Source organism: Rhamphochromis longiceps, linkage group LG18, assembly GCF_057381845.1.
Source record: "Rhamphochromis longiceps isolate RC_006_pf linkage group LG18, R_longiceps_female_GT1.1, whole genome shotgun sequence".
NCBI classification, from domain to species: Eukaryota; Metazoa; Chordata; class Actinopteri; order Cichliformes; family Cichlidae; genus Rhamphochromis; species Rhamphochromis longiceps.
This window is the reverse complement of record NC_140574.1, coordinates 9,379,837-9,405,133: the sequence shown is the minus strand read 5'-3', so window position 1 is coordinate 9,405,133 and position 25,297 is coordinate 9,379,837. Positions and strand designations below refer to the sequence as shown.

The 25,297-nt window shown below is 39.4% G+C and overlaps 1 protein-coding gene and 1 long non-coding RNA gene across 2 annotated transcripts; both read left to right on the top strand.

Annotated features, from left to right (window-relative positions):
- The first annotated feature begins 1,070 nt into the window (after positions 1-1,070).
- On the top strand, positions 1,071-5,607 carry LOC146647701 (uncharacterized). Its single transcript, XR_014908608.1, has 2 exons — positions 1,071-1,658; positions 3,843-5,607. It is a non-coding gene; the product is annotated as an uncharacterized LOC146647701 (long non-coding RNA).
- A 9,032-nt stretch (positions 5,608-14,639) lies between these two features.
- On the top strand, positions 14,640-17,652 carry LOC146647700 (uncharacterized). Its single transcript, XM_085390182.1, has 4 exons — positions 14,640-14,771; positions 16,566-16,865; positions 16,947-17,225; positions 17,561-17,652. Exons 1-4 carry the CDS (start codon positions 14,714-14,716, stop codon positions 17,647-17,649), a joined length of 726 nt encoding a protein of 241 aa, XP_085246308.1. The 5' UTR covers positions 14,640-14,713; the 3' UTR covers positions 17,650-17,652.
- The last annotated feature ends 7,645 nt before the right edge of the window (positions 17,653-25,297 follow it).

Below are 25,297 nucleotides of genomic sequence, written 5' to 3'. Positions count from 1 at the left end.
GCCCACCGCTCACCTGCCTGCCTCCCCACGCCTCGACCGCTTCCGGGTTTTCCGCTCCACCTGTCCCCTCCATCTGAAACCAATGCCCCCGGCCCCTACCTAGTCCTGTTTCTACCTCCCCGCTGTCCCCGCTGTTCAGCCGTCTCCTAGAGGTGTCTAGGTCGCCCTCATTATCACCGACGAATCCTACGCGCCACTAGTGTGGTGGCGTCGCTTTGTGTTAGGTATTTTAGCACTACGGTTAGCATTTACTGGATATTGTTTTATAGTGACATTATGCAGGAAAACTCTGTCATTCAATAAGGCCCCTTTGTTTTAGTTATTTTTCTCTTTGACCCAAGAATTGATGTGTGAGAATCACAGGCTGGTACAAGGTTGAAATACCACAGAGATCACTCCCTCAGCTACATTAGTTTCTTAATCTTTTAGATGCCTGTTGAAGGCCAAATGGTTTGTTTCAGATTTCACTAATGAAAGAACTCTTCGTTTTGTGCCTTGAAAATATGTCGCTGAGATAATCACAATTGTAGCTGAACTGATAAACTACACAAAGGATGCTTCTTCACCCATGGGCAGGAAGACGCTCCCTTATCTTGGTCTGTACTGGTTTAAACTGATAATCTGCTGTCTCATGAATTTTACCCTCTATATAAACTGTTGTACTTGTGAATAAAGTTGAGTCAATTTGGGAAGACAACCTGAAGCAGTCTCTGTTTTCTTGTTCTCCCAAGCTGCTCCCGAGCTCGTACGAACACGCTGAATGGCATGCTTGAATATTACTTGAGAATATATTTGACTGTGTTACAGACTAAGGGACATTCTCTGCTGATAGGTGAAGGTACATTCTCTGCTGATAGACGTCCACGCCTCGAAGGAAGTCGATCCACGGATTAGGCCCTGGAAACCGTTTCCTTCAATTTTGGTGTCAGAAGTGGGATCCTGACGAAGGTAGGCACGTGTCTTTTATTTTATAAGACTGTGTTATGCCTTTCTCAGTGATCCACATAGAAACGGGATACGCTGACGAGGCCTTCTTCAGTGGCCCACATAGTAACAAGTGGGATACGCTGAGGAGCCTTCGTTAGTGGCCCACATAGAAACACAGGAAGTTGCCTGTTGTTTTGTAAATAAAAGCAGAAAGGACACAGGAAGTTGCCTGCTGTCATAAACTAAGAAGTTGCTCACCAGCAGAAAGGACACAGGAAGTTGCCTGGGGTCATAAAACGAGAAGTTGCTCGTTAAAAAGTGAGAAGTTGCTCACTAAAAAGATAAAATTGCTAGCAAAAAATCAAGTAACCTCAGGTGTGCCACAGCAAAAATAAAAACTAACTTAAATCCTTCAAAGCGTCTAAACCCCTCTGGAAATCACTGACCATGGGTCAGAATAATTCAAAGACCTTAGACGGGTCCGATAAAAAATCAAAATTAACTGTAAAACCGAAAAAAATAAAATATAAAAATAGCGGCTCAGTACGACTCCCACTTCCGGTTACGTTTAACCCACGCTCGCGAATCAATGAAGACTTCCATGATTACGTATCCAGAACATGCGGAAGTGCTTACGTGACTGATTTCGTCTCGAACTTAAGAACTATAAGTTTAATGCATCCTAATGTATTTCCGGAGCCCTATCCCGAACGATTATCGCCAGAAAACAGGTCAGTAGAAATGTTAAATACTATTTGTGATAAGGAAAGTAGGCTGATTAAAAAAGTCCTGTAAAAAATATATATGATAGAATGTCGTGATGTGACCAATCGCATGCTACCGCTATGGAAAAAGGGACCCGAGCCAGACGTAAATGCTTTAAATCAAGCCAGTGTAGGCTCTAGTAAATCCACTGCAGAAAAAAAAACTAGCCTTATATGCCCATCCGTTCAACCTACGGCTCCGCCGCCTTATGATGAAAAAACAGAATTAATAGCTGCTGCGGCGGCTGCACGTCACCAGCGCGTATATCCTGATATAACAGCAGAATCCCAAAAGAGTGAGGAAGGCACTGAAATGACACCTAAATCAGAAGAAGATGACTGGTTTAACCTAGATCAAAGACAGGAACGAGAATACACTGAACGAGAAAGAGAGTTACAGGAACATAAAAAGCAAACAAAACAGTTAATGGCAGAGTGTGAGGAAATCATGAAAGATCCTTTAACTGAACGTACGGAAGCTGAACTGCAGGAAGCCGTTTCTGTCATAGATAATCATGTTCAGCGCCACACTAGAGTAGCGAATGGTTTGACTGTGCCAAAAGCAATAACTAACACCAGAAATTTAATAAGGAACTACTTAAAGCAGAAAAAAGAGGAAAAAACTCAAGAGGGCCCCCACAAAAACACCCGTTATAAAGAAAAGCAGGGATCACAATTTAATGACGTCAGCACCTCCCTCCCGTTCATGATAATAGGGGACATGTGTTGCATTCAACCCCCTAAAATTTCAGAGTTAGCAGCAACCATTAAAGAACTTCCCGATCCTCTACAAAATCCTACAGCCTTTGTTTCTGCATTACAGAGAAGTACCAGATACCACCACTTGGGTGGGCCTGATTATAGATATATATTATGTCAACGAATCCCAGGTGTGACTGAATCTCAGCTTATTGAAGAAGTAGAGGAACTAGACCCTAAAAATGACCAAGCAGCCAACACCACCTCGTTTTTGTGGATAAACGATGACAAAATCACAGCCTTTTTTCAAAATCTAAAGAAATTTCTGCTCACAATGTCTAGAGATAAAATTGATTTAAATGCAGTAACCATGTGTAAGCAAAAGCCAGATGAATCCATTCTAGTTTTTATGAAACGTTTCATGCACTGCTGGACTAATGAGGCATGCATGCCTGAAGGTGGAAATGATCAGATTTTCATAACAACATTCTTAAACAATATTCATCCAGAATGTTCACAACTATTGAAGCTGACTGCCACTGATAATCTCTATGACATGAAGATAAAGAACTTTATCACACTTGTCAAAACGAAAGCCGGTGCAGATCTTTTTCCCAACAGCACGAAGGCTAAAAATGTTAGAATGATGTTAAATTTTGATGTTGAAGGCTCAGAGGAAAGTGAGAAAATGATGTATGCAGGGGCCCCGCCCCCTCAACAAGCGCAGCAGGGAGATCTCAGAAGGAGAGATAGGAGTGGAGACGTATGTTTTTACTGTGGAAAAATAGGGTACTGGAGGAGGGAATGCAAATCAGCAGCACGTGGGTCTCAACCACAAAACACAGGACCAGCTCCTGCCACTAGGCGTCAGCAGAGCTCTTCCAGACAAGTTAACTGGCAACGCAGACAGGAATCACATCAAAATAATGGCCCCTTTGCACTTCGGCAGCAACCTTATAATCCACATTTTAATCCCCACCCATATGATAACGAAAGGCTGGACCGACAATAGGGAGGCCCAGGTGAGGATGAGGGACAGTGTGAAGCACTACACACGATGCTGCATTTGCAATTGTCCCGTAACACAGAAAGCTTGCCCATGTTAGATATAGAAATAGGTGAAAAGATTTATTCTTTTTTAGTTGACAGTGGAGCCACTAAAAGTTCACTGTCTGGAAAATTCTATAGTGGGCCTGTTTCCTCTGTGTGCATCAACACCATGGGAATAAACGGAACTCTAGTGCAATGCCCCAAAACTCATTCTCTAAAGACACGCTGGGGCCCAAAACCAGACGAAATTACATATCATCCATTCATAATTCTTCCAAACTCGCCTGTCAATTTATTAGGCAGAGATTTAATGGCAAAAATGAACTTGTGTATTTCATTTAACACAAAGGGTGAAATGTTTGCAGATACTGATAACAGCTATGTTTTCTAATGCTCTTGCAGACGTAACCGCGAAAGCAGCTGCTGCCTCACAGCAACCACCCAGAAAGGAAGTATTATCTTTGCCTTTACAGCTGCCACTTGTCACACTCCCAGACTATTTAGAAGCAAATGTTGACCTAAAATTCATACAAGAGCAAGCCTCTGCCTTAGATTACATTTACTGGGAAAGTAATGATTGTACCTTAGATAACAGAGACGGCTTATACAAAAACCTTAAGGGTTTGATTGCCCTCCCATATTCACTACTGCCAATCCTTGTCCGCCATTTTCACGGTGTGAGTCATGTCGGACAAAGAGGGGTAATAGGAGCAATAAAATCAAGATTTGTAATCGAGAAAACATCACACGCAGTAAAACGCATATTAGCAACCTGTCTAACATGTGCACGAACTAATGTAGGAAAACCAAAAGCAAAACATAAGCATTTACCACAACCAGATTTCCCATTTCATACATTACAAATTGATTTTACACATATGCCAGCACAAGGAAGCATCAAGTACTTACTGGTAATAGTGGACCAATTTAGTAAATGGGTAGAAGCTTATCCAACATCAAAAGAAACTGCAGAAGTAGTCTGTCAAAAGTTGTGCAATGAAATAATACCCAGATTTGGAATACCTCACCAAATTAACAGTGATAGAGGACCTTCATTCACATCAGAAGTAATTCAAAAGTGTGCTAAAACTCTAGCAATAGACTGGAAATATCATGTGCCATACCATCCTCAGAGTTCAGGAGTTGTAGAAAGAATGAATAGGACCATAAAAAACCGCCTGACTAAAGCAATGATAGAAACAGGAATGACCTGGGTCAAATTACTTCCTCAAATCCTCTGCGAGATTAGAATGACTCCATCCGCAGCAACCAAATTATCTCCATTTGAAATAATCATGGGAAGACCGTTTCCAACACCATGGTCAGCCTCCAGAGGGGCACCGCTATTGGAAGGGGACATAGACACTGCATTGTCTGACTATGTTCATAACCTGGTAGAAACACTGAATAATAACTATCAGAAAGTTTGTCTCTCTCAGCCTTTCCCCTCCACAGTTCCACCAGTGGAGACAAGGAGATGCGGTGTTGGTGAAGTCGCTAAAACCAAGGAAATTCGGGGAGGCCGCGTGTTCCAGCCCCCAGACTGTACTTGCAGTGACGAGAACCAGCATCCTAACAGACGGACAACCTCAGTGGATTCATGCCAGCAGGGTTAAGACCAGCCCCACCAAACCACCTAAGGCGTCGGATCAAGTAGATGACGTCTCCGGCGAGCCAGCGCCCGGATTCAATACACCTACAGATGACGACTCAGGCGAGCCAACGCCCGGATCCAATACACCTACACACACACAATCACTGATTAACACACAACGCCTGAAAGAGCCAAGACTCAGAAAGCCCTTTGATCCCCCGCCTGAACAACAACAAGGTACTCGAACATCCAGCAGGAACAGAAAGCCTAGAGTACCACACAATGTCTAACCTGATAAAGATAGACTCATTCCATCCTGATAATGGAGAAAATGAAATGCCCATTGTCATCACACGACGCTTATACGGTGTCTCTCGAACCTGGGACCAGGCCAGGAGACGACTAAAGAACTGTCTTTTTTATATATTTAGGTTATTAATCATATCTACTGCATTAACCTTAGGATTTTTATTTACTATTTCGTATTGTAAACTGCAACCCTGTTCACATTTCTGCAAGCCACATTTTGCTGACAATACCTCATGCTCCACTTGGCAAGACACCCACCTAGTACACTCGTCACGTTCTCTAAAATCAGTAGAAAGCAACACAGACACCACCAATAAACCATGATACCCTGTGTACGCTCAATGATAACCCATATAGCTACCAGTACAGCTACTTCAATGTATTTGCAATTAGCACAAATTGATCCTGAGGATGTGCCAGATGTTACCAATGATGTTCCTGATGTGTATATTGAACATTAGGTTGTGAACTATTACATTTTATGATTTGCTTTTTATATTATGTTATTACATTTGTGATTTTTCCTTTCTATTTGAGTTATTATTTTAAAATATAATAAAAGAGTGGAACTGTTAGGTATTTTAGCACTACGGTTAGCATTTACTGGATATTGTTTTATAGTGACATTATGCAGGAAAACTCTGTCATTCAATAAGGCCCCTTTGTTTTAGTTATTTTTCTCTTTGACCCAAGAATTGATGTGTGAGAATCACAGGCTGGTACAAGGTTGAAATACCACAGAGATCACTCCCTCAGCTACATTAGTTTCTTAATCTTTTAGATGCCTGTTGAAGGCCAAATGGTTTGTTTCAGATTTCACTAATGAAAGAACTCTTCGTTTTGTGCCTTGAAAATATGTCGCTGAGATAATCACAATTGTAGCTGAACTGATAAACTACACAAAGGATGCTTCTTCACCCATGGGCAGGAAGACGCTCCCTTATCTTGGTCTGTACTGGTTTAAACTGATAATCTGCTGTCTCATGAATTTTACCCTCTATATAAACTGTTGTACTTGTGAATAAAGTTGAGTCAATTTGGGAAGACAACCTGAAGCAGTCTCTGTTTTCTTGTTCTCCCAAGCTGCTCCCGAGCTCGTACTAACACGCTGAATGGCATGCTTGAATATTACTTGAGAATATATTTGACTGTGTTACAGACTAAGGGACATTCTCTGCTGATAGGTGAAGGTACATTCTCTGCTGATAGACGTCCACGCCTCGAAGGAAGTCGATCCACGGATTAGGCCCTGGAAACCGTTTCCTTCACTTTGTGTTTCACCTTTGTTTACCTGTGGGCGGAAATAAATCATTTGTTTTCTGTCACCTCGCTTCCGGGTTGGTTTCTGCGCCTGTGTCCATCCCTGTTCCCTCGTGCCGTTGAGCCGTGACAGAAGTTGGTGGCTGATAAAGAACATTTTGGCTGGAGTGGCCAGGATGGAGCAGCGGTGTCATGAAGCTGTGAAATAGCAAACCAGATAATCAGGCAACAACTCAACCAATACACAGATCAATCACAACTGAATTTTAAAGCTCATAATAGCTATGGCTAACAAGCCTCTTTAAAATCTATTTAATTTATTTCTCTGTGAAACATTTTTAATAAAAAGTAACAACTGTTCATTTAACCAATGCAGAAAAGAAAAGTTTTACTAGTCCCAGAGGTGTGGTTTGTCAAAATGTTACTCTACTTCCTTCTTCAACTGCTCAGTTGGGAGAATGTCTTGTTGTGTAGTCCTTTTTGCTTTTTCTTTGCTCTACATAATAGAAGTACAAGGTAAGAACTCGCTCTGTTGTCTTTTATTATTAATGATTTAAGTTTAGATAATAAACTTGATTGTTTATTTTTAACTGAAACATGGCTGGGTTCGGATGCACCAGTTGTTCTCACTGAGGCCTCCCCACCAAATTTTAATTTCTCTTTTTCTATTAGAAGTGGTAAGAGAGGTGGTGGGACTGCATCTTTAGCCAACAACACACTCACCTCCAAACAAATTTTATTTGATCATGTTACCACTTTTGAATTCCATGCTATTGTTTTCAGCAGCCCTCCAGTTTTATCTGTCACAATTTATAGACCACCTAAAGACAGCGCTGCTTTTATCAAGGAATTCACAGAATTTTTAACAAACATACATTCAAAATATAATATGATAATTTTAACCGGTGATTTTAACCTGCACATAGATAATCCTTTTGACCCTGCAGCAAAAGAATTCTTAAACATTCTTCACTGTTTGGATTTTACCCAGCATGTCACGCAGCCGACTCACAACAGAGGACACACTCTGGACCTGGTCATCACCCATGGGCTGTCCACCAGCGTGTCCTCTGTTGTTGACTTGGCTGTCTCTGACCACTACTGTGTTTTTTTTAACATCACCGGTTTTATTCAGCGGGAGACCTCGGTGCGAACTGTGAGGAGGCGCTAACCTTTGAAGTGGCTGCAAATTTTACCAGGGTTTTAGATGAATGCCCCCCTGTGATTTTACCTGCACCCTGTGATTCGATTTTTAATCATTTTAACAGCAAACTGAAGAAATGCCTTGACTCCGTTGCTCCACTCACCACCAAAAAGATTAACGTAAAACATGCATCACCCTGGAGAAACGAAGAAGTCAAAAAACTCAAAAGAAATTGCAGGGCAGCAGAAAGGAGATGGAGGAAAAATAAAAATACTATCAACCATCAAATATTTTGCGAGCAACTTAAAATGTACAATAATACATTAAGGAACTCAAGAAATTCATACTTCGCCAAAATAATCAGTAATAACAAAAATAATCCCAAGGTCCTCTTTTCCACCATAGATCATTTATTTAACCCTGATTTTAACAGCTCCCAAAGAACCCCCACAGACTCGCTCTGTGAGCAGTTTGCAGACCACTTCAGGGGAAAGGTCAGCGCCATCAGATCTGATATTTTATCTAATCGCGATATGTTTGTAAACACATCTGATGGCTCGATTGTACCTGAGGAGACACTGGACAGCTTTGTCCTGGTTAATGCTGAGAACCTTCAGAAAGTTTTCTCCACAGTGAGACCCACCACATGTCTTTTAGATCCAATCCCTTCTTCACTCTTTAAAACACTTTATGGATTCTTTGAAGCTGAGCTTTTATACATGATGAATTGCTCTCTTCAGTTGGGTGTCTTCCCTGCTGCCTTTAAAAGGTGGTGAGGCCCCTTCTGAAGAAGAGCAATTTGGATTGTAATGATTTTAATAACTACAGACCTGTATCCAACTAAAATCTTAGAAAAACTTGTTTTTACTCAGATTAATGACTTTTTGAATGATAGACAGATCCTGGAGATATTCCAATCTGGATTTAGGGTGAACCACAGCACAGAGACGGCTCTCCTAAAGGTTTTAAATGATCTTAGATGTAACTGGGACTCCCAAAAGCTCTCAGTCCTGGTGCTACTGGATCTAAGCGCAGCCTTTGATACAGTAGACCACGCTGTTCTTTTAAACAGATGGAAACACATGGTGAGCCTCTCTGATGTTGTACACAACTGGTTCACTTCCTATCTCTCTGACAGATCTTTTATGGTGAGTATGGATACATGCTCCTCTAAGATCCATAGAATGACATGTGGTGTGCCTCAAGGGTCGGTTCTAGGCCCTGTACTTTTTAATTTGTATATGCTCCCTCTCGGCGGTGTCATCAGGAGGCATGGAGTGAACTTCCACAGTTACGCTGATGACACGCAGCTGTACATCTCCGTGTCTCCTGATGACACCAGACCAATGGATGCCCTTTTTAACTGTATTTTAGATATAAGATCTTGGATGGCAGAAAACTTTGAACAGCTTATCCAGGACAAGACTGAAGTTTTAATCGTCAGTCCTGAGGCTCAGAGAGAGAAACTCTTGTCTAAATTAGAGGCATTTTCACTATGTCCTTCGCTACAAGTGAAAAACCTGGGTGTTATTTTTGACTCTGAGCTTGGTTTTATCCCACATATTAAACATGTAACCAAAATTGGATTTTATCATCTAAAAAATATAGCCAGAGTCCGCCCTATTCTCTCTCGGGCCAACACGGAGATGCTGATGCATGCTTTTATTAGTCGTATTGATTACTGTAATGCCCTGCTCTCTGGTCTTCCTAAGAAGAATATTTTAACTTTACAACTTTTGCAAAACTCTGCAGCTCGTGTGCTGACGAAGACCAGAGGGCGGGCCCACATTACACCGGTTTTAGAATCGCTGCACTGGCTCCCCGTGTGTTTCAGGATAGATTTTAAAGTTCTTTTATTGGTTTTTAAATGTCTTAATGGTCTTGGACCTTCTTATCTCTCACATCTGCTTTTACCATATGAACCCTCGCGGACCCTGAGGTCCTCTGGTACTGGCCTTTTGATTGTCCCTAAAGTCAGGACACATACTCACGGAGAGGCAGCTTTTCAGTGGTATGGTCCTCATCTGTGGAACAGCCTGCCGGAGGAGCTCAGGGCCACAGAGAACGTACATGTTTTTAAGAATAGGCTCAAGACCCACCTTTTTAATTTAGCTTTTACTTAGCGTTTATTTATTTTATGCTTATTTATTCTATCCTGTTATTCTATTATTAATTTAGGCTTTACCTAATATTTATTGATTTTATTCTTATTCATTTTTTAATCTTCTTACTCTATTTATATTTATATTTATATTGTATCCCGTTCTTATTTATTTTATCATTTTACCCTGTATATATCCTATTGTTTCATATCTCCAGTGTTTCCTCGGAGGGGGCTCTCTGCACCGGGGCTGTGATCGATCGTGGCTGCTGGGTCTCTGGGGGTCCTCTCAGCCTGGCTGGGGGCTCCTTTGCCTCCCTCCTGCTGTGTGCCCAGTCTGTGACCGGCTCCCGGTGCAGATGGCTCCCTGTTATAGTGTTTCCTCACTTGGCTCATGCGAACCCAGCCCAATTTTTACCCAATTTTTACTCTTTAAGTGTGCGCGTGTGTGTGTGTGTGTGTGTGTGTGTGTGTGGGGGGGGGGGGGGGGGGGGGGGGGGGAATATGTGTGTATTCACATCATTTATGTTAATGAGAGTGTGGGGAGTGAGTTTGAGGGTGGGGTGGGCTGCTTTTAACTATGTAAAGCACTTTGTGCTACATTTTTTGTATGAAAAGTGCTTTATAAATAAAGACTGATTGATTGATTTTTACAACTACTGTTTTGTTGCTTTTAAAAATATTTTGGTAATACAAAATGGTATGTTTTCAGTGATGCTGGTATTTTTAGTCATGATGCTGATAAAATTCAATATTATGCAGTTAAATGTAGTTTACATTGAGATGTTCAGTTAGTAGTGTGAATATCTGCTACAATCGTAGCCAGTGATCCAAAGTCATAGTGAAAGTTATCCCTCAAAAATACATCAAATACAACAAGACCTCCAGCTGAGCCAAACCCAGGGAGGTTATCTGACAGATTTTGAGTAAAGGGGGAAAAGAAGCAAGAAAAAAGATCAACTAAAGTGTAGAGAATCCAAAGACAAACTATGGGAGAGAAAAAGCAAATACTAATGACATGCAGTATACACACATTTGGAGTAAAAGGTGGATGAAGAAAGGCTTATTGCATTTTGGGTAGACCCCCAGTAATTTCAGTCAGTAGTAGTAGCATAACTTAGTCATGGTTTGTGAATGAAGTTGTTTATTGAGATAATATTGTAGTATTAGATTTTTAAATAGTAAATGGACTGATCCTCATATACGCTTTTCTACTCTCCCAGAGTACTCAAAGCGCTGTATACAACATGCCTCATTCACTCATTCATACAAGCACTTCCTTCTATACTTAAATGCAATCTAACCAACATTCACACACAAATGAACACATTGGCGGGCCCAAGGATACTTGGCATGCAGACTGGGGAAACCAAGAATCAAACCACAAACCTTCCACTCAGTAGCTGATTTGCTCTACCACCTGAGCCACAGCCACCCCATTTTTAAGATGTGATGAGACCTGATCATTTAGCTTTTTCATGTGTGAGAAGAAGGATTTTAAACTAAATTTGTGATTTAAGAGGAAGGCAAAGAAGAGACACTAATATAGAAAAAATATAACTTCTCCTTTTAGTTTGTGTTGGTGCAATGTTTTGTAGTTATTGAAGGCTTCTCAAGGAGCTTTTAGAAGAAAGTGATAAAGAATTGCAATAGTCCATCACAGAAGTAACAAGTACATGAAAAGTTTTTCAGCTCCTTCCCATCTCCTTTTCTTGACCAAGGAAACTAAGGAAAGGCAGGTAGGAGAATTCATAAATAGAGAGCAGTACACTAAAATTCTGAACAATTTTCAGGGATCAAAGCTGTGAGCGCTGTGCCAAAACATCTATTCTAAAACTCTTCACTCATTCCTCATTACGAATGTTTAGATTTGAGCTCCATTTATTTCTGCTCCTCAGTAATACTGTGATTTTGATTGGAACAGAGCAGAATTCATCAGAACTCACTATAAAGTGAGTACTGCCATGTAGCTCTGTCATAATAGTCCCCCAAAAACTGACAATAACTGGGAAATAGAACACACAGAGGACACAGGTATGAGGGAGATCACAAAATGGAAATGAGGAAATCTGAGGGGTTTGTTACACACACAGGACAAGGGCCTGGCAAAATAAAACCAGAACCATAAACATGGTGTCATGGATCGCTGTGTGGCAGGCAGGATGAGGACCCAAAAATGCAAAACTCACAGACTCAGGGGATGAACTCAAAAATCACAGCTTTAATGCTGGAGAGGCAGATCGCAGGAAATACAAAACTAAACTGGGAACAACAAACTAAGCACTCGCAGAGAGACACAGGGAGATCCACACAGCATGAGGGAGAACGCGACACGGAACTGAGGGAGACGCAGACATAAATACACAGAGGGTTAACGAGGGAAGTGGGAGCACATGGGGAACACAGGTGACACTGATAATCATAACGAGACAGGGCGGGGTGAACATAACATGACGTATACAGGCGCGAGAGTCACAAAGTAAAACAGGAAGTACACGGGGGTTCAGACAGGAGGGGAGAGAGAGAGCACAGGAAGAACATAGACATAACGGGCAGGGGAAACATGGAATAAACACAAAGAGAGACGAGGGCTCATAAATACACAGAGGGGCACACAGGGGGTAAGAGTCACGAAGGGAAAACACTTAGGGAACAACACAACAGGACAACTCAGGAAACATGGCCTAAATAAGGAACGAAATACAAAAATACAAGAAACTAAGAATACTGGGCCCACATGGCCCAGGACCATGACACATGGTGACAGAATAACAAGGATAACTATAAATACTGAGTCTCAGTCCTTAGAACCTCATGCCAAGTCCCCAGCAGTTTATATCAGAAGACTTTACCCTTCATTTAAAAATGTATTGATTCTCCTTCAGTCTCTCCTTCATGCATCCTCATCAGGTCTGCTTAATCTTTGGTCAGTAATTTGTGCTGCTTATGCCAGAATGCTGGTTGTTACCTAAATGTACTGAATCTTACACATGTTAAATGGACTGGTTCTCATACAGCTCTTTTCTACTCTGAGAACTCAAAGCACTTTGTACAATTTGCCTCATTCACCCGTTCATACTAGCATTTTTTTCTATGCCTTTCTATGTAAGTGCATCTGTAACATTCACACAGACTCATCGGAGAGAAATGGGGGGGTTAGTATCTTACCCAATAATTTTTGGCACGCAGACTGGTGCAGACAGGAGCGAGCCACCAATCTTTAGTATGTGACCTGTAGCCACAGTCACCCCTAGAGCTCCTTAAATTACGGCTATACTTTGATCAGTACAAGGAATCACCATAGCTGATAAGGAGCTCGTCATCAGCCAGTTAGCCGATGACACCACACTCTTCTTGAAGAATGCAAACCAAATCCCTCCAGCTCTTACTGTGATTAGGGATTTCTCTGAGGCCTCTGGTTTATGCCTAAATCTAAAAAAGTGTGAGTTACTAGCAATTAAAGACTGCCCTGCAAATACTATCTGTAATATCTCTGTTAAACAAGAAGTCACATACTTGGGACTGTTAATATCCAAAGACCAAAAATCAAGATGCTCTTCAAACTTCACTTCAATTATACAGAAAACCCTAAAAAAGTTCAACCAGTGGCTGCAAAGGGACTTGTCTTTGAAAGGTAGAGTGTTAATTACTAAAGCTGAAGGGATATCCCGATTAACATATGCTGCCCTCTCCTTACATCTGGATAAGAAAATTAGTAAAGATATTGACCGTATGCTCTTTAATTTTATATGGAAAAACCGTACGCATTATATTCGAAAAACTGTTGTGATGAATAAGTACGAATCAGGTGGGCTTAACGTCTTAGACTTTTCTACTTTAAATAACACTTTCAAAATTAATTGGGCTAAACATTTTCTTAAAAACCCTACCTCTATCTGGAACTTTATACCATATTATATTTTCTCTCGTTTTGGTGGCTTTAATTTTATTTTAAATTGTAATTACAATGTTGAGAAACTCCCTGTAAAGCTTTCATCCTTCCATAAGCAGGTCCTCTTAGCGTGGACCCTCATTTATAAACACAACTTCTCACCTCACAAATACCTCATCTGGAACAACAGAGATATTTTATAGAAAAATAAATCACTTTTCCTGGAAACTTGGGTCCAAAATGGGATCCTATTGGTGGCTCAGCTGGTTAATAAAAAGGGACAACTACTTACTTACAACGACTTTATTGCACTATATAATTTTCCAATCAGTGTTCAGGAATTCTCAATGGTGCTTGGTGCCATACCCTCAGGGACTTTAATGTTATATAAAAACACTGACAGCTCAATATCTACCTCAGTCACTCTCCCTGATCCAGCTGAGTCACCAATAGGAAAAATCTGCTTTTCACAGGAACTTGGTAACAGCAATAAGAGAATACGTAGTTTATTCCAAGAAGATATCGTCTCTCTCCCGTATATAATATCTTATTGGAACCGATATGTTCCAGATATCAAGTGGAAGACAGTCTGGATGGTCCCCCATAAATATTTAATTGTAAATAAGGTGAAAGAAGTCTCTTTTAAAATTCTACATAAATGTTATCCAGCCAGTCACTGCATGGTAAAATTTAAAAGGGACATAAATACTAATTGTACTTTCTGTGGGGATCACCTTTTTCTTTTACCCCTGGCTTTTTGTGTTCATGTTCTGTTGTTTTGTATACTTCATGTGTTCGTATGTTATATACTCATTGTTTGTTAAATAAAGTTTAAAAAAAAAGAAAAAAAAAAGACCGTCCCACGGAAGAAAGCGGGGGAATGATATGAGGATGAACAAGGACTAAGTTGCAGTAATTCCTCATCCTGTTTTACAGGGAGTGGCTCATTTTTCCAGACTGAAGTCATTTCAAAATGGATCGCATAATGTTTTTTGGAGCTGTTTTATTGCTGTGTTCATGTAAAATACAAGGTAAGGATGAATTTGTATACTAATAAGTTATGCTAATACGTTTTTGGAGCTGTATATTTATTTTGAAATCTAGGTGACTACACGTAAGACATACTACAGATAAATAAATAAATAAATAAACGAATAAAAGTGGAGCGTTATTAAAGCTGTAATATGTGTAGGAATAGAAACTTTATTTCATCCTAAATTATAATTGTTTTACTCAGTTTGAAGATCTGTTTTTAAAACACAAGCAGAAAAAACAAAAAAACAAAGAAAGGGAATGAAAAAATAACTGTTGCAGATTTGCAAGATAATCTGTATAGTCAGGGGTTTTAGTGGGATTTGGCAGCTAACCTAATGCTCAAGTGTAGTTGTTCAGAGTGGCGAAAAGAATCACGTAGCAATAAATCCGATTTATTTCTGAAATAAGCGTAAATAAGGGGTGTATGGGGTGTGGTCAGCTGAGGTGTGCTGCTGCTTCATAATTTACTGTTCTTCGTGGATATTAAACTCCCAAGCAGTATAACAGTTTAACATCAAGGTGGAATTTAGTGTGCCCTCAACCGGCACCATCCGCTTAAAGTTAAATTAACCTCTGCTACTCATGAAGTAACCTGATAATGACTACGAACACCTCAGCTTCTGTTCCACCAGTTAAACATAGTGTATTACTGTAAACTGTTATAGACTTGTCACCTTTGTGCTAAACTACCCAGTATTTTCATGGACCCTTTGAAAAACACAGTTAATGTACTTCAGATAGTTTTTTCAGGACATTTTACAGTATTAAAAAAATAGTTTAGCTTCAGCAATGTATCTATTGCATTGCCTACATTAGGGATGGACCGAGCCGATATACAGTATCGGTATCGGTCCGATACTGACCTAAATTACTGGATGGAAAATGAAATCCGATCCATTAAATATCACAAAAGCACCTCACAAAACTTGCACATTGCATAACCCAGCTCATGACCTTAGCAGTCGGAGCAGTATGCGTCACGTGATAGAGCGGCTGTGCGAGACCTGTCAGCGGTCTGGTTAAGCATTTGGAGCAGTAGCACGTTTAAGCTTGATGAGCTGTTGTTATTTATTTAATATTACTTTCTACACCAGGATCCTTGTAACTGTGTGATCTATGTTTGAGCCTTGTATAATGATTATGATATTGTTTCTTGGTTCTTCTGTTTGCTATCTTTGCTTCTAGTCCTTGGTTCATTGATGATGTTAATTCCCTTCTGTTATGTATCGTCTCTGTCTCCGTTTGTCCTTTGCTGTGTCCTTCCTTGCAGTCTGTCGTCCCTGAAGACTCATAGATTTACCCAAAAGTTTGATTCTGTTCATCTGGATATAACGTTTTCAGCAACATTTTGTCACTCATCCAAGTGACTTCTTCAGTCTTGGATCAGTAAAAACGCTGCATCCAGATGATCAGAATGAACTTTTTGGGATTTCCTTACCTGGATGATTGACATGCATCAACACACTTATGTTTTCCTTGTTTTTCAGCCTGCATTATTCTGTATTATGTTTAAGTTTAGCAATAAAACTGCCTTTTAGTTTACCTCCCTTGTTTCCAACTCCCGCATTTGGGTCTGACTCTGCCTGCCTCACAGTCAGCACTGACATGTTTTTTGGACAGGAGAATTAAATACTCTTCCACATTAATTTTTTGTGATCTTAAGTTGACATAACCTTCTGTCATTTTAGTAAATTTTACAATATATAGCTTCATGCACACGGTTCTGATATTAGTGTTGTTATTATTGTTGTTAAGTTTTTTAATTCTATTTTTTAATTGTTTTCTTTTAGGTCTTCAACATGTGTTTGTGCTGCACGGAGAGGACTTACACTTGGATATAAAGGAACCTGTTACACTTGGCGAACAGACAGATTTGTTCTGGAGATTTAATTACAGTAACAATATAGCTAAACATGATTTTAATAATGATCCAGTCGTGTTTGACAATTATGAAGGAAGGGCTGAGTTGTTTGGACAAAATGACTCTTTGCTAGTGAAGAATGTAAAACACAATGACAGTGGAGATTATACTGCAGTAACAATCAGCGGAAAAGAGCAAAAGGTAGCTGAATATAAGGTCATAGTTCAAGGTAGGTTTCTCTTTTCATTGTTTTGAAATGTTCACACATCATAGGCCTGTTTTTAATACTTTCACACCCGTTGTTCCCCAGATTCAGTTACTCCTGCTGACCTGACAGTGGAGTCTGTGTCCAAGAGCTCAGACTCGTGTAACCTGACTGTGACCTGCAGCACAGTGGACTTTAACATCAGCAGTAGTTTTAGATGTGATGGTAAAAACTGCTCTCATGCAGAAGAAAAGGATTTGAAGGCCACAAAAAAATGTTCCTCTCTAATTGTTTACCTGGAGCAAGACACCATTTTCTGTAATCACAGCAACCAAGTGAGCTGGAAGCAAACCATGAAGGTGCTCAAATCTTACTGTGAAACTGTGAAAAACTGAAATAACCAGATTTTAAAGACCTTGCTGTGTGGTGTTTGCATGTTGTCCCCATGTCGAACTACTTCTCCAAAGACATGTAGTTTGTGGGGTTAACTCAACTGATAATTGAATGTAGGTGTGAACTGACCACTGACTGTGAATGGTTGTCAACAAAATCTGTATTGCCTTCTTAAAGAACTTGTTTAAGCAAACTGCCACAGCCAGGGGTGTGAAATGTAATATTGTAGTGATCAGTAAAAGATTTACTGCTATTATATTTTTTGTTCTTTGCAAATAAATCCAAGTATTTAACCAAAATTTCTGTGACATAACAATTTAATTTCATTACAGCTCCCAGTGGAGCCATCATAAATGCAACTTCGACTTCTGTTCTCTTCTTGCTGACTCTCTTCATAACCTTTGTGTCATCATGAAATGTAAGTTCCAATGTTTTTTTAGTGAATTGGTGATACATAAAGTACACAAAAATTATATTTTCCGTTTAAGCATACACTTTATACAAATACACATTTCTCTTATGATTAGGTAATGCCATGGGAAGCCCAGATTAAGATATACTTTAGTACAGCAGGTATGAGCTAATTTTGTGTATGCTCTGTGTGTGTGTTTATAACTGTGTTCATTCACTCCGAAGTGAGAGATTTAAGAAGTCAATTAAAAATGAATAACAATATCAAGTAAAAACAAATAACAATAAAGCCATCAAAATTATAAAACAAAGATGGAGAAGTGTTCAGAAGGAAATTCATTAATTAATTTTGTTGTTTTCCCTTCCCCCCTTTTTAGAAAACAAAACAAAAACAAAAAGTTGAAGACCACAAGGAAGAATGACAGAGGAGAAAAAGGTCTATTATCTACCTAAAGATGCATGTTGTCCGTAAATATATCATAAATATACCTCAAACTACTCAAATATTATATAAGATGAAAAATGTCAGTGTTAAACTGATATGTAGTGTATATTCTGTAAATATGCAGAGGTTACAGTGTGGTCATTACAATAGTATGGGTGCTGTTCTTTTCTTAATTTTTACTGCTCTTAAACTTGTACTTTCTGCCATGACCAAAAATGTCCCACATGTGAGACTAATAAAGGCTTCTCTTAACTATATATATTGCTGCTTCTTGTCAGATTTAGACATCACTGTTTGTGATATTTTCTTGCATGTAAGATAAATTATCATGACTATTACATGTCCCTAACAAAGCACTTTTGATTTATTTGCAAGACATCATTCCAGTCCAGACTCAAAATCAGACTCCCTCAGGACATGACTTATGTCATTCTCCAACATCTACTTATGCTTTGGTAAATTTTCCACTAAGACTGAAAACATCCCCCAGCCAGAGACGGTGTATGGTCCTGGTGACAGAGCTGCAAAGTCCAATTCTACAGTCCAACAACAAACACCCAGAAGAAAACTGAAGAAAACCAATAACTGTATTTATAATGATTAACAGTGTTTATTGTGTGTACAATGTGGATTTTCATTTTACTCTGACCAAGAGAGAAACATTATAATGAGAATGTGTGTTTGTTCAGTCATATGTAGGACACTTTAGAGCAGTGGTCCACAACCTTTTTCGTGCTACGGACCGGTTTACACCTTTAAGGTGTTGTGGATAAATACAATAAAATAAAACCAGTATGATACTAAAAAATAGATTTATTCATAACACACGGGAAAAGGCCCAGGGAAACTTAACAATATAAATGATAGATAAAGATAAAAAACTATAAACCCCCCCCCCCCCAAAACCAAAAATTTCACACTCAAGCCTCATTTCTAGCGGCCCAGCATGAAACAACTGAGGGAGCGGTACCGGTCCATGGCCCGTGGGTTGGGGTCAAAATAGACAAAATAATTGTGTCTAAAGATAGACCACAGTTATTGATACTGTGGTATAGCTTAAAGGTAGCTGAATATTTCTCTTAATTTGAATTAATTTGTTTTTCATATTTATATCCTGTCCACATCCTGCACATAACTTGTACTCACTACAGCCTGTACATACTTATAGTTATAGAATATTCACAACATACTTCATACCGTGTACATTATAACATACCATAATAGACCCATTTCTGTAATATACTTACATATCTATATTATTGCTAATATATATTGTAATATATCTATATCACTAAAGCACTTCTGGATGGATGCAAACTGCATTTCGTTGCCCTGTACCTGTGCATGTGCAATGACAATAAAGTTGAATTCTATTCTAATTAACAGACCTAGTTTTGTTTTTGAGAACATGAAATAGGCACAGAGTTTACAGACATGCCAACAAAGGGAGGAGAGTCAGCTGAGAACCAGTGAGTCAATGTACCTATTTCAGTGTGTACTGTTATTACATTAATAAAACTGCATGTGAAGTGTTCTGTCTTTATTACTCTGACTGCTTTGTTTTCATCACACACAAATCTAATGCAGTTCTCTTTAACTTTAAAAATATTCTAAGATTATGCAGTCTAGAAAATGTGAAACTTTTCATAGCTACATAAAAATAACAGGTCCCAAAAAGGAGGAGAGTACATGAACTAACACACTACATGTAAGCCTTAAAAAAATGAGGCTATCGGTAATAAATTATCAATGGCAATTTTCTAGACTTAGAAAAAATGTCATGTGGTTGTGAAAAAACAGTAGTCATAAGTATATAGTCTGTAGAGGTTGAAACAATAAAGAGATGAACACCAAGTCAGTTTGAGAGACACTAATACTTGTACGTGGATTCCTCTTACATGCAAAAAGGAAGAAGAACAAGACGCTTTTAACTACAATATATATATAGTGTCCATCCCCTTCGTCCATACATATCCGGGAGATCCTGGCACCTGTGTGTGTGTGTGCACTTCTCAATTTCAGTTGATTTATTTTTTCACAGATGTGAGGCGACCCTCTGTGTTCTTTTTGGTCAGCTGTGGATTTCTCTTTGAACTGTCCCATGGATTTCATTTCTGCACAGTCTCTTTCTATTGTTGAAAAATGAACTCTGACCTTTACTGAGACATGTGAAGCCTGCTGTTCTTTAATGTTGTTCTAGGTTCTTTTGTGATCTCTTTGGTGCACTCTTGGAGTAATGTTGGTCAACCCGTCACTCCTGGGATCCTTCAGCACTGTTCCAGCTTTTCTCCATTTGTGTATAATGGCTCTCATTGGGTTCACCTGAATTTAGCTTTCCAAAAAATGCATGCTGATTATTCAAGACCTTACATGTAAGGAGCAGGATTTATCAGGGAGCCAATGAAGAGAAGCTAATATAGGAGAAATATGCTCTTTCTTTCTGCTTGATTAACTGAAGGCTTTTCAGGGAGTTTTTAAGGCATCCTGGTAATAATGAATTACAGTAGTCCAGCCTTGAAGTAATAAATGCATGAAATAGTTTTTCATCATCACTCTGAGACCGGGCATTTCTAATTTTGGAGATATTGCAAAAATGGAACAAAGCAGTTCTACATATTTGTTTAATATGCACATTGAACGACATATCCTGGTCAAAAATGAGTCCAAGGCTCTTCACAGTGTTACTGGAGGCCAATGTAATGCCATCCATAGTAAGCATCTGACTAGAAACTGCATTTCTTAAAATCTAAAGCATGCTCTAATCACTGTAATCAAATGTTATGGTCACCAGTATCGAACGCTGCACTGAGGTCTAGCAGGACAAGCACAGAGGTGAGTCCACTGTCAGAGGCTATAAGAAGATCATTTGTAACCTTCACTAAAGCTGTTTCTGTGCTGTGATGAGCTCTGAAACCTGACTGAAACTCTTCAAATAAGCCATTCCTCTGCAGATGATCTGCTAGCTTTTCTTTTTTTTTTTTTACAGCTACACTCTTAAGATTTTTGAGATAAAAGAAAGTTTGAAGATTGGAGAAAACATACCTCAAGTGATGATTTTTTAAGTAATGGTGTAACTACTGCCAGCTTGAAGGCCTATAGTAAATAGCTGATTATTAGAGACAAGTTTTTCATCCTGTTTGTAGAATGGCCGATTTATTTTGATTCCAGCCATTGTGAAGAAAGGTAGCTGCACCACTCACCTCTGTAACTTTGCTCTGCTTCACTTCAGCAGCATCAGGTAATGTTCATATGTTGATTAATGGTTTTCTTTCATTTTTGATCTACTGCAGAATATTTTTAAGGTCGTCTGCTATAAAATCCCAGGCAAGGAAAATCGCCTTCATGTTTTTCTGTGTTTTATCCTCAGTTACTTTGACATAAAGGCATCTGCTGTGATGCTTACATCTCTGATAAAGTCTCATAATTGTCAGCTTTCTTTTTATAGATATATAAATATGGATATGAACTGATACGTGATCAGAATTATAATATTTCTGACTGTCCTAGGCAAAACAGATTCAAATCGAATCATATCGAATCGTGGATCGAATCGATTCGGGACCTTGTGAATTGGAATTGAAGGAAATCAGTGACGATACCCAGCCCTACTCAGTTGTGCATCTTTGAACCTGTGTGAGCTTTTCTGGTTTCTAAAAAGACTTTAGGATTTCTTTAGGGGTGAATTTTCCCCTAGGTGTCGTTGTCTTATTTATTTATTTATGTAACCCAGGTCCCACGTAGCTATGGTAAAGCTAGAGTATATAGTACAATGAGACTGGGCCTGGGTTCATAGTGCTACTAATAATGATACCTGATACCCTCTAATTGCTATAATAAGGACCACCACAACTGTATTTTACACAAATTTATCCCTCACCGGGTATTTATTTAGACAAAAAGAAATAAAATAAACAGTTACTTTTATAAAATGAATTGAATTAAAATAAACAAACAAAATTACTGTAAAAGTGACTACATGGGTTTTCAATAAAAGATTATCAAAACAAAATACCTCTTTCTTAGGTGCCAACTGTTATTTCAGTTACAACAGCTCACACCTTTAAAATGGATGAATTTCAACCTTTGATAATAACTTTGATTAAAACTACACACTTACTCAATTTAAACCGAATTTGTAACAGTGGGCCCACACACACACACACACACACACACTTTAACCTGTCCACACTACACCTGTAGCACGGTGCTTGTTGCAGGCCTGATTCGAAGTTCGGGTGCGGTGAGGCCTAAAACTGATGGCCGCTTCACTCAAACTGAGCAATAAACAAAATACGTGCACTTTAGTTCCAGTTAGTACTCACGAGTCCAATGAGTTTGTTAGTGGGGCAATCAGAAACAGGCAGTTAGTTCACCAGTAGTGAAGACAGTCAGGGGTAAGAAAACAGTCAGGGGTGAGAAAACAGCAGGGTCCATCCGGGCAGAAACCTCTCTCTCCCTCTCCTTTCAGAGCGTCCATCGGCTTCTAAACATATTAAAACACTTGAGCTACAATACCAAATGCTATCACATAACGATTTAGCATTAGCATGCTTTGACTGAAAATAACAGAGCTAAACATACAGCATGGCATCACAGCACATAACGCGGTAAGCTGCGCTAATTAGCAAGCCGCTAGTTAGCATCACATATCACACCATTTTACCACTATAACGAATAGTTACAGTACAAATGTCAAGGCACACAGTCTCATTTACCTCTTGCAGATCACAAATAAGTAATATCAGGACCACGGGTAGTCGACCTCAATGATACACTTAGATGCAAAATCCACACCACGTTTGCCTTACAACATCTCTCTCTTCGGACTTAGCTTCTGTGTCCGCTCCCACAGATTCACACAAATCTTACCACTCGTCCCGCCCCCATAGCAGAGAAGAATGACATTGACTGGCTCGTCAGCACAACAACCAATGACAATACAACATTGAGATAACTGACATTAGATGGGTAAATAAACTTAGGTTACACCCCAACATATTGATTCTGCATAGAAAATGAACTCTAAATCATGAAACCCTTTTATTTATTGGACTCTTAACTGTAAATGAAATACATTTGTACCAAAGCATATGATTTTAAACCTTTTATCAACTATTTATATTTTAACCATTTTTTATAACAGTAGACTTTTTTTCCTTTACCCTGTAAGCCTGAATAATTTCAGACAGGGCTACATTTATTTATTTTTACAACCCCTTTGACCACTTCGTCACACTTAAGTGATAAAGTATTGGTGTTTTCATTGTACACTGTGGTGGGGCGTGGTCTGCGGTGCCGTGCAGGGAGGGCGGACGCACCTGCACGGCATCCTTAATCACGCCCGCCTAGTTAAAAACACGGGGACTCAGGGGTTTGGGGGTGTTGTGGTGTGGTGAGATGTAAATAAAGATGACTGAACGTTGCTCCGTGGTCCCGCCGTGTCTTATTCACGCCACATACACATTTTGCATTTTCATTTTCTAATTGTCATATCTACTCTCATCAGTAGCAGCTGAAAAAGAGAAAATTAATACAGAGCCAAAGTGAGTCCAGCTTTTTGCTAAAGGTTTCCACAGCAGTCCCAGTTTCTCATGTGGTCCCCTGAGAAAATTAATTGCCCACCTTTGCTCTAAAAACAAGCTTGGCTAGAAACCTGCAATCACAATCTGTGGTTGCAAAGTGCTGACATACATTCAGTAGCTGCTTAGATCAGTGTCAATAGACTAAGAAATACTAGAATTTCACTCACCAAAACTAAAGCACAACCTCTGTGAGTATAAATAAAACCATATTATTTGTCAGATAATTTAATGAAAAATGATTTAAAAGGCACTGACCGCACATACATGGTTTGCACATCACACAGTAAAGGTAGCCACAGCCCTAACTTAAACTAAGGAAAGAAACCAACTGGATTTCTTTCAGTTTCATGAAGGTGTTTCACCTCTTATCTTCTTCAGCTTCAAAACCAGATAAAAAGTCCCAGGTAGTTAAACCCTAGTGGGGCTTGTCCCTTTAGGTACTTGCAAAACAGAACCAACTCTATACAACGCGGGTTTCTATAGACAAAAACATGAATGTGTCATGGGCTCATCAGTGTCACCCATTGCAGCCAACCTCTACATGGAGGAAGTGGAAAGTAAAGCTCTTGGCACTTTCAAAGGGAAAGCACCCAGCCACAGGTACAGATACTTGGATTACACATGGATCAAAATCAAAACCCAAGATCTAGAAGCCTTTACTGTTCACATCAACTCAGTGGCTAAAAACATAAAGTTCAGCAGGGAGGATACAAGAGATCATAGTTTGCTGTATCTAGGCTGTGCACATAGAGGATGATGAGAACCTCAGGATAGGGATTTAAATTGGCGAGTGGGACTGTAGCCTGAAGTGTGTATGGTTAAATGGGACATGTTTAATTTCTGGTCATTTTATGTAGAAAATTTTCTCCTGAGAGAAATAAGTAGTGTACTATATTACTTTTATGAAAAGTCATCTTTGTAATATGTGTAATAATGACATTTCTTGAGTAACAACCCCAAACTGATGACGGGAAAGAGGAGACATACCTCCAACATGCACAACCATTTTACCACGGAGGATGCAATTCATAAGCACTACTGTAATGTCTTTGATATGCTGTTTAGCGATGGCGGTGACTCTCAAAGCAGAGCCAGTGAGAACTGATAAGGAATTCAATCACTCAGTGATATCATAAATGGAATCCAAATCATTACATTTTCTTCAGTTCCCAACTGTACTGGTGAACCTCCACTGCTCAGCCATTGAGAGGATACTTACATACTGCATAAGAGGCTCCAAAAAGTGGTCAACAAAATGCAGCAGATCATTGACTGTTGTTACAAAAGACTTCAGCCATTCTACATCTCACCTGTTTGACCTATTGCCCTCTAGGAGGCACTGCAGTCTATCCAAATCAGCACCAACACTCTCAGGAACTGTTTTTTTCTCCTCAAGGCATCACTGCTGAACACAGACACCTCCCACTCAAACTCACGCATCAGTGTTTCTCAAACCCATAAATAACACACACACTAAAGCATGCACATCACCACCACGCAAGTCAATTTACAATACAGAGCAAATTTGTACATTTGAATACTCTGGTACTTTTAGATGTGATGATGTTTAATGATAAACATTTAACGTTTAATGAAGAAGCTTCTCGGATGAGAGGTGAAACGTC

What these genes read in the sequence shown, in the direction of transcription:
- LOC146647700 (XM_085390182.1), top strand. Translation starts at nt 14,714, where the DNA reads ATGGATCGCATAATGTTTTTTGGAGCTGTTTTATTGCTGTGTTCATGT. An exon ending in ATATAAGGTCATAGTTCAAG is followed by an intron (nt 16,866 to 16,946) that starts GTAGGTTTCTCT and finishes GTTGTTCCCCAG; the next exon opens with ATTCAGTTACTCCTGCTGAC. An exon ending in CAAATCTTACTGTGAAACTG is followed by an intron (nt 17,226 to 17,560) that starts TGAAAAACTGAA and finishes AATTTAATTTCA; the next exon opens with TTACAGCTCCCAGTGGAGCC.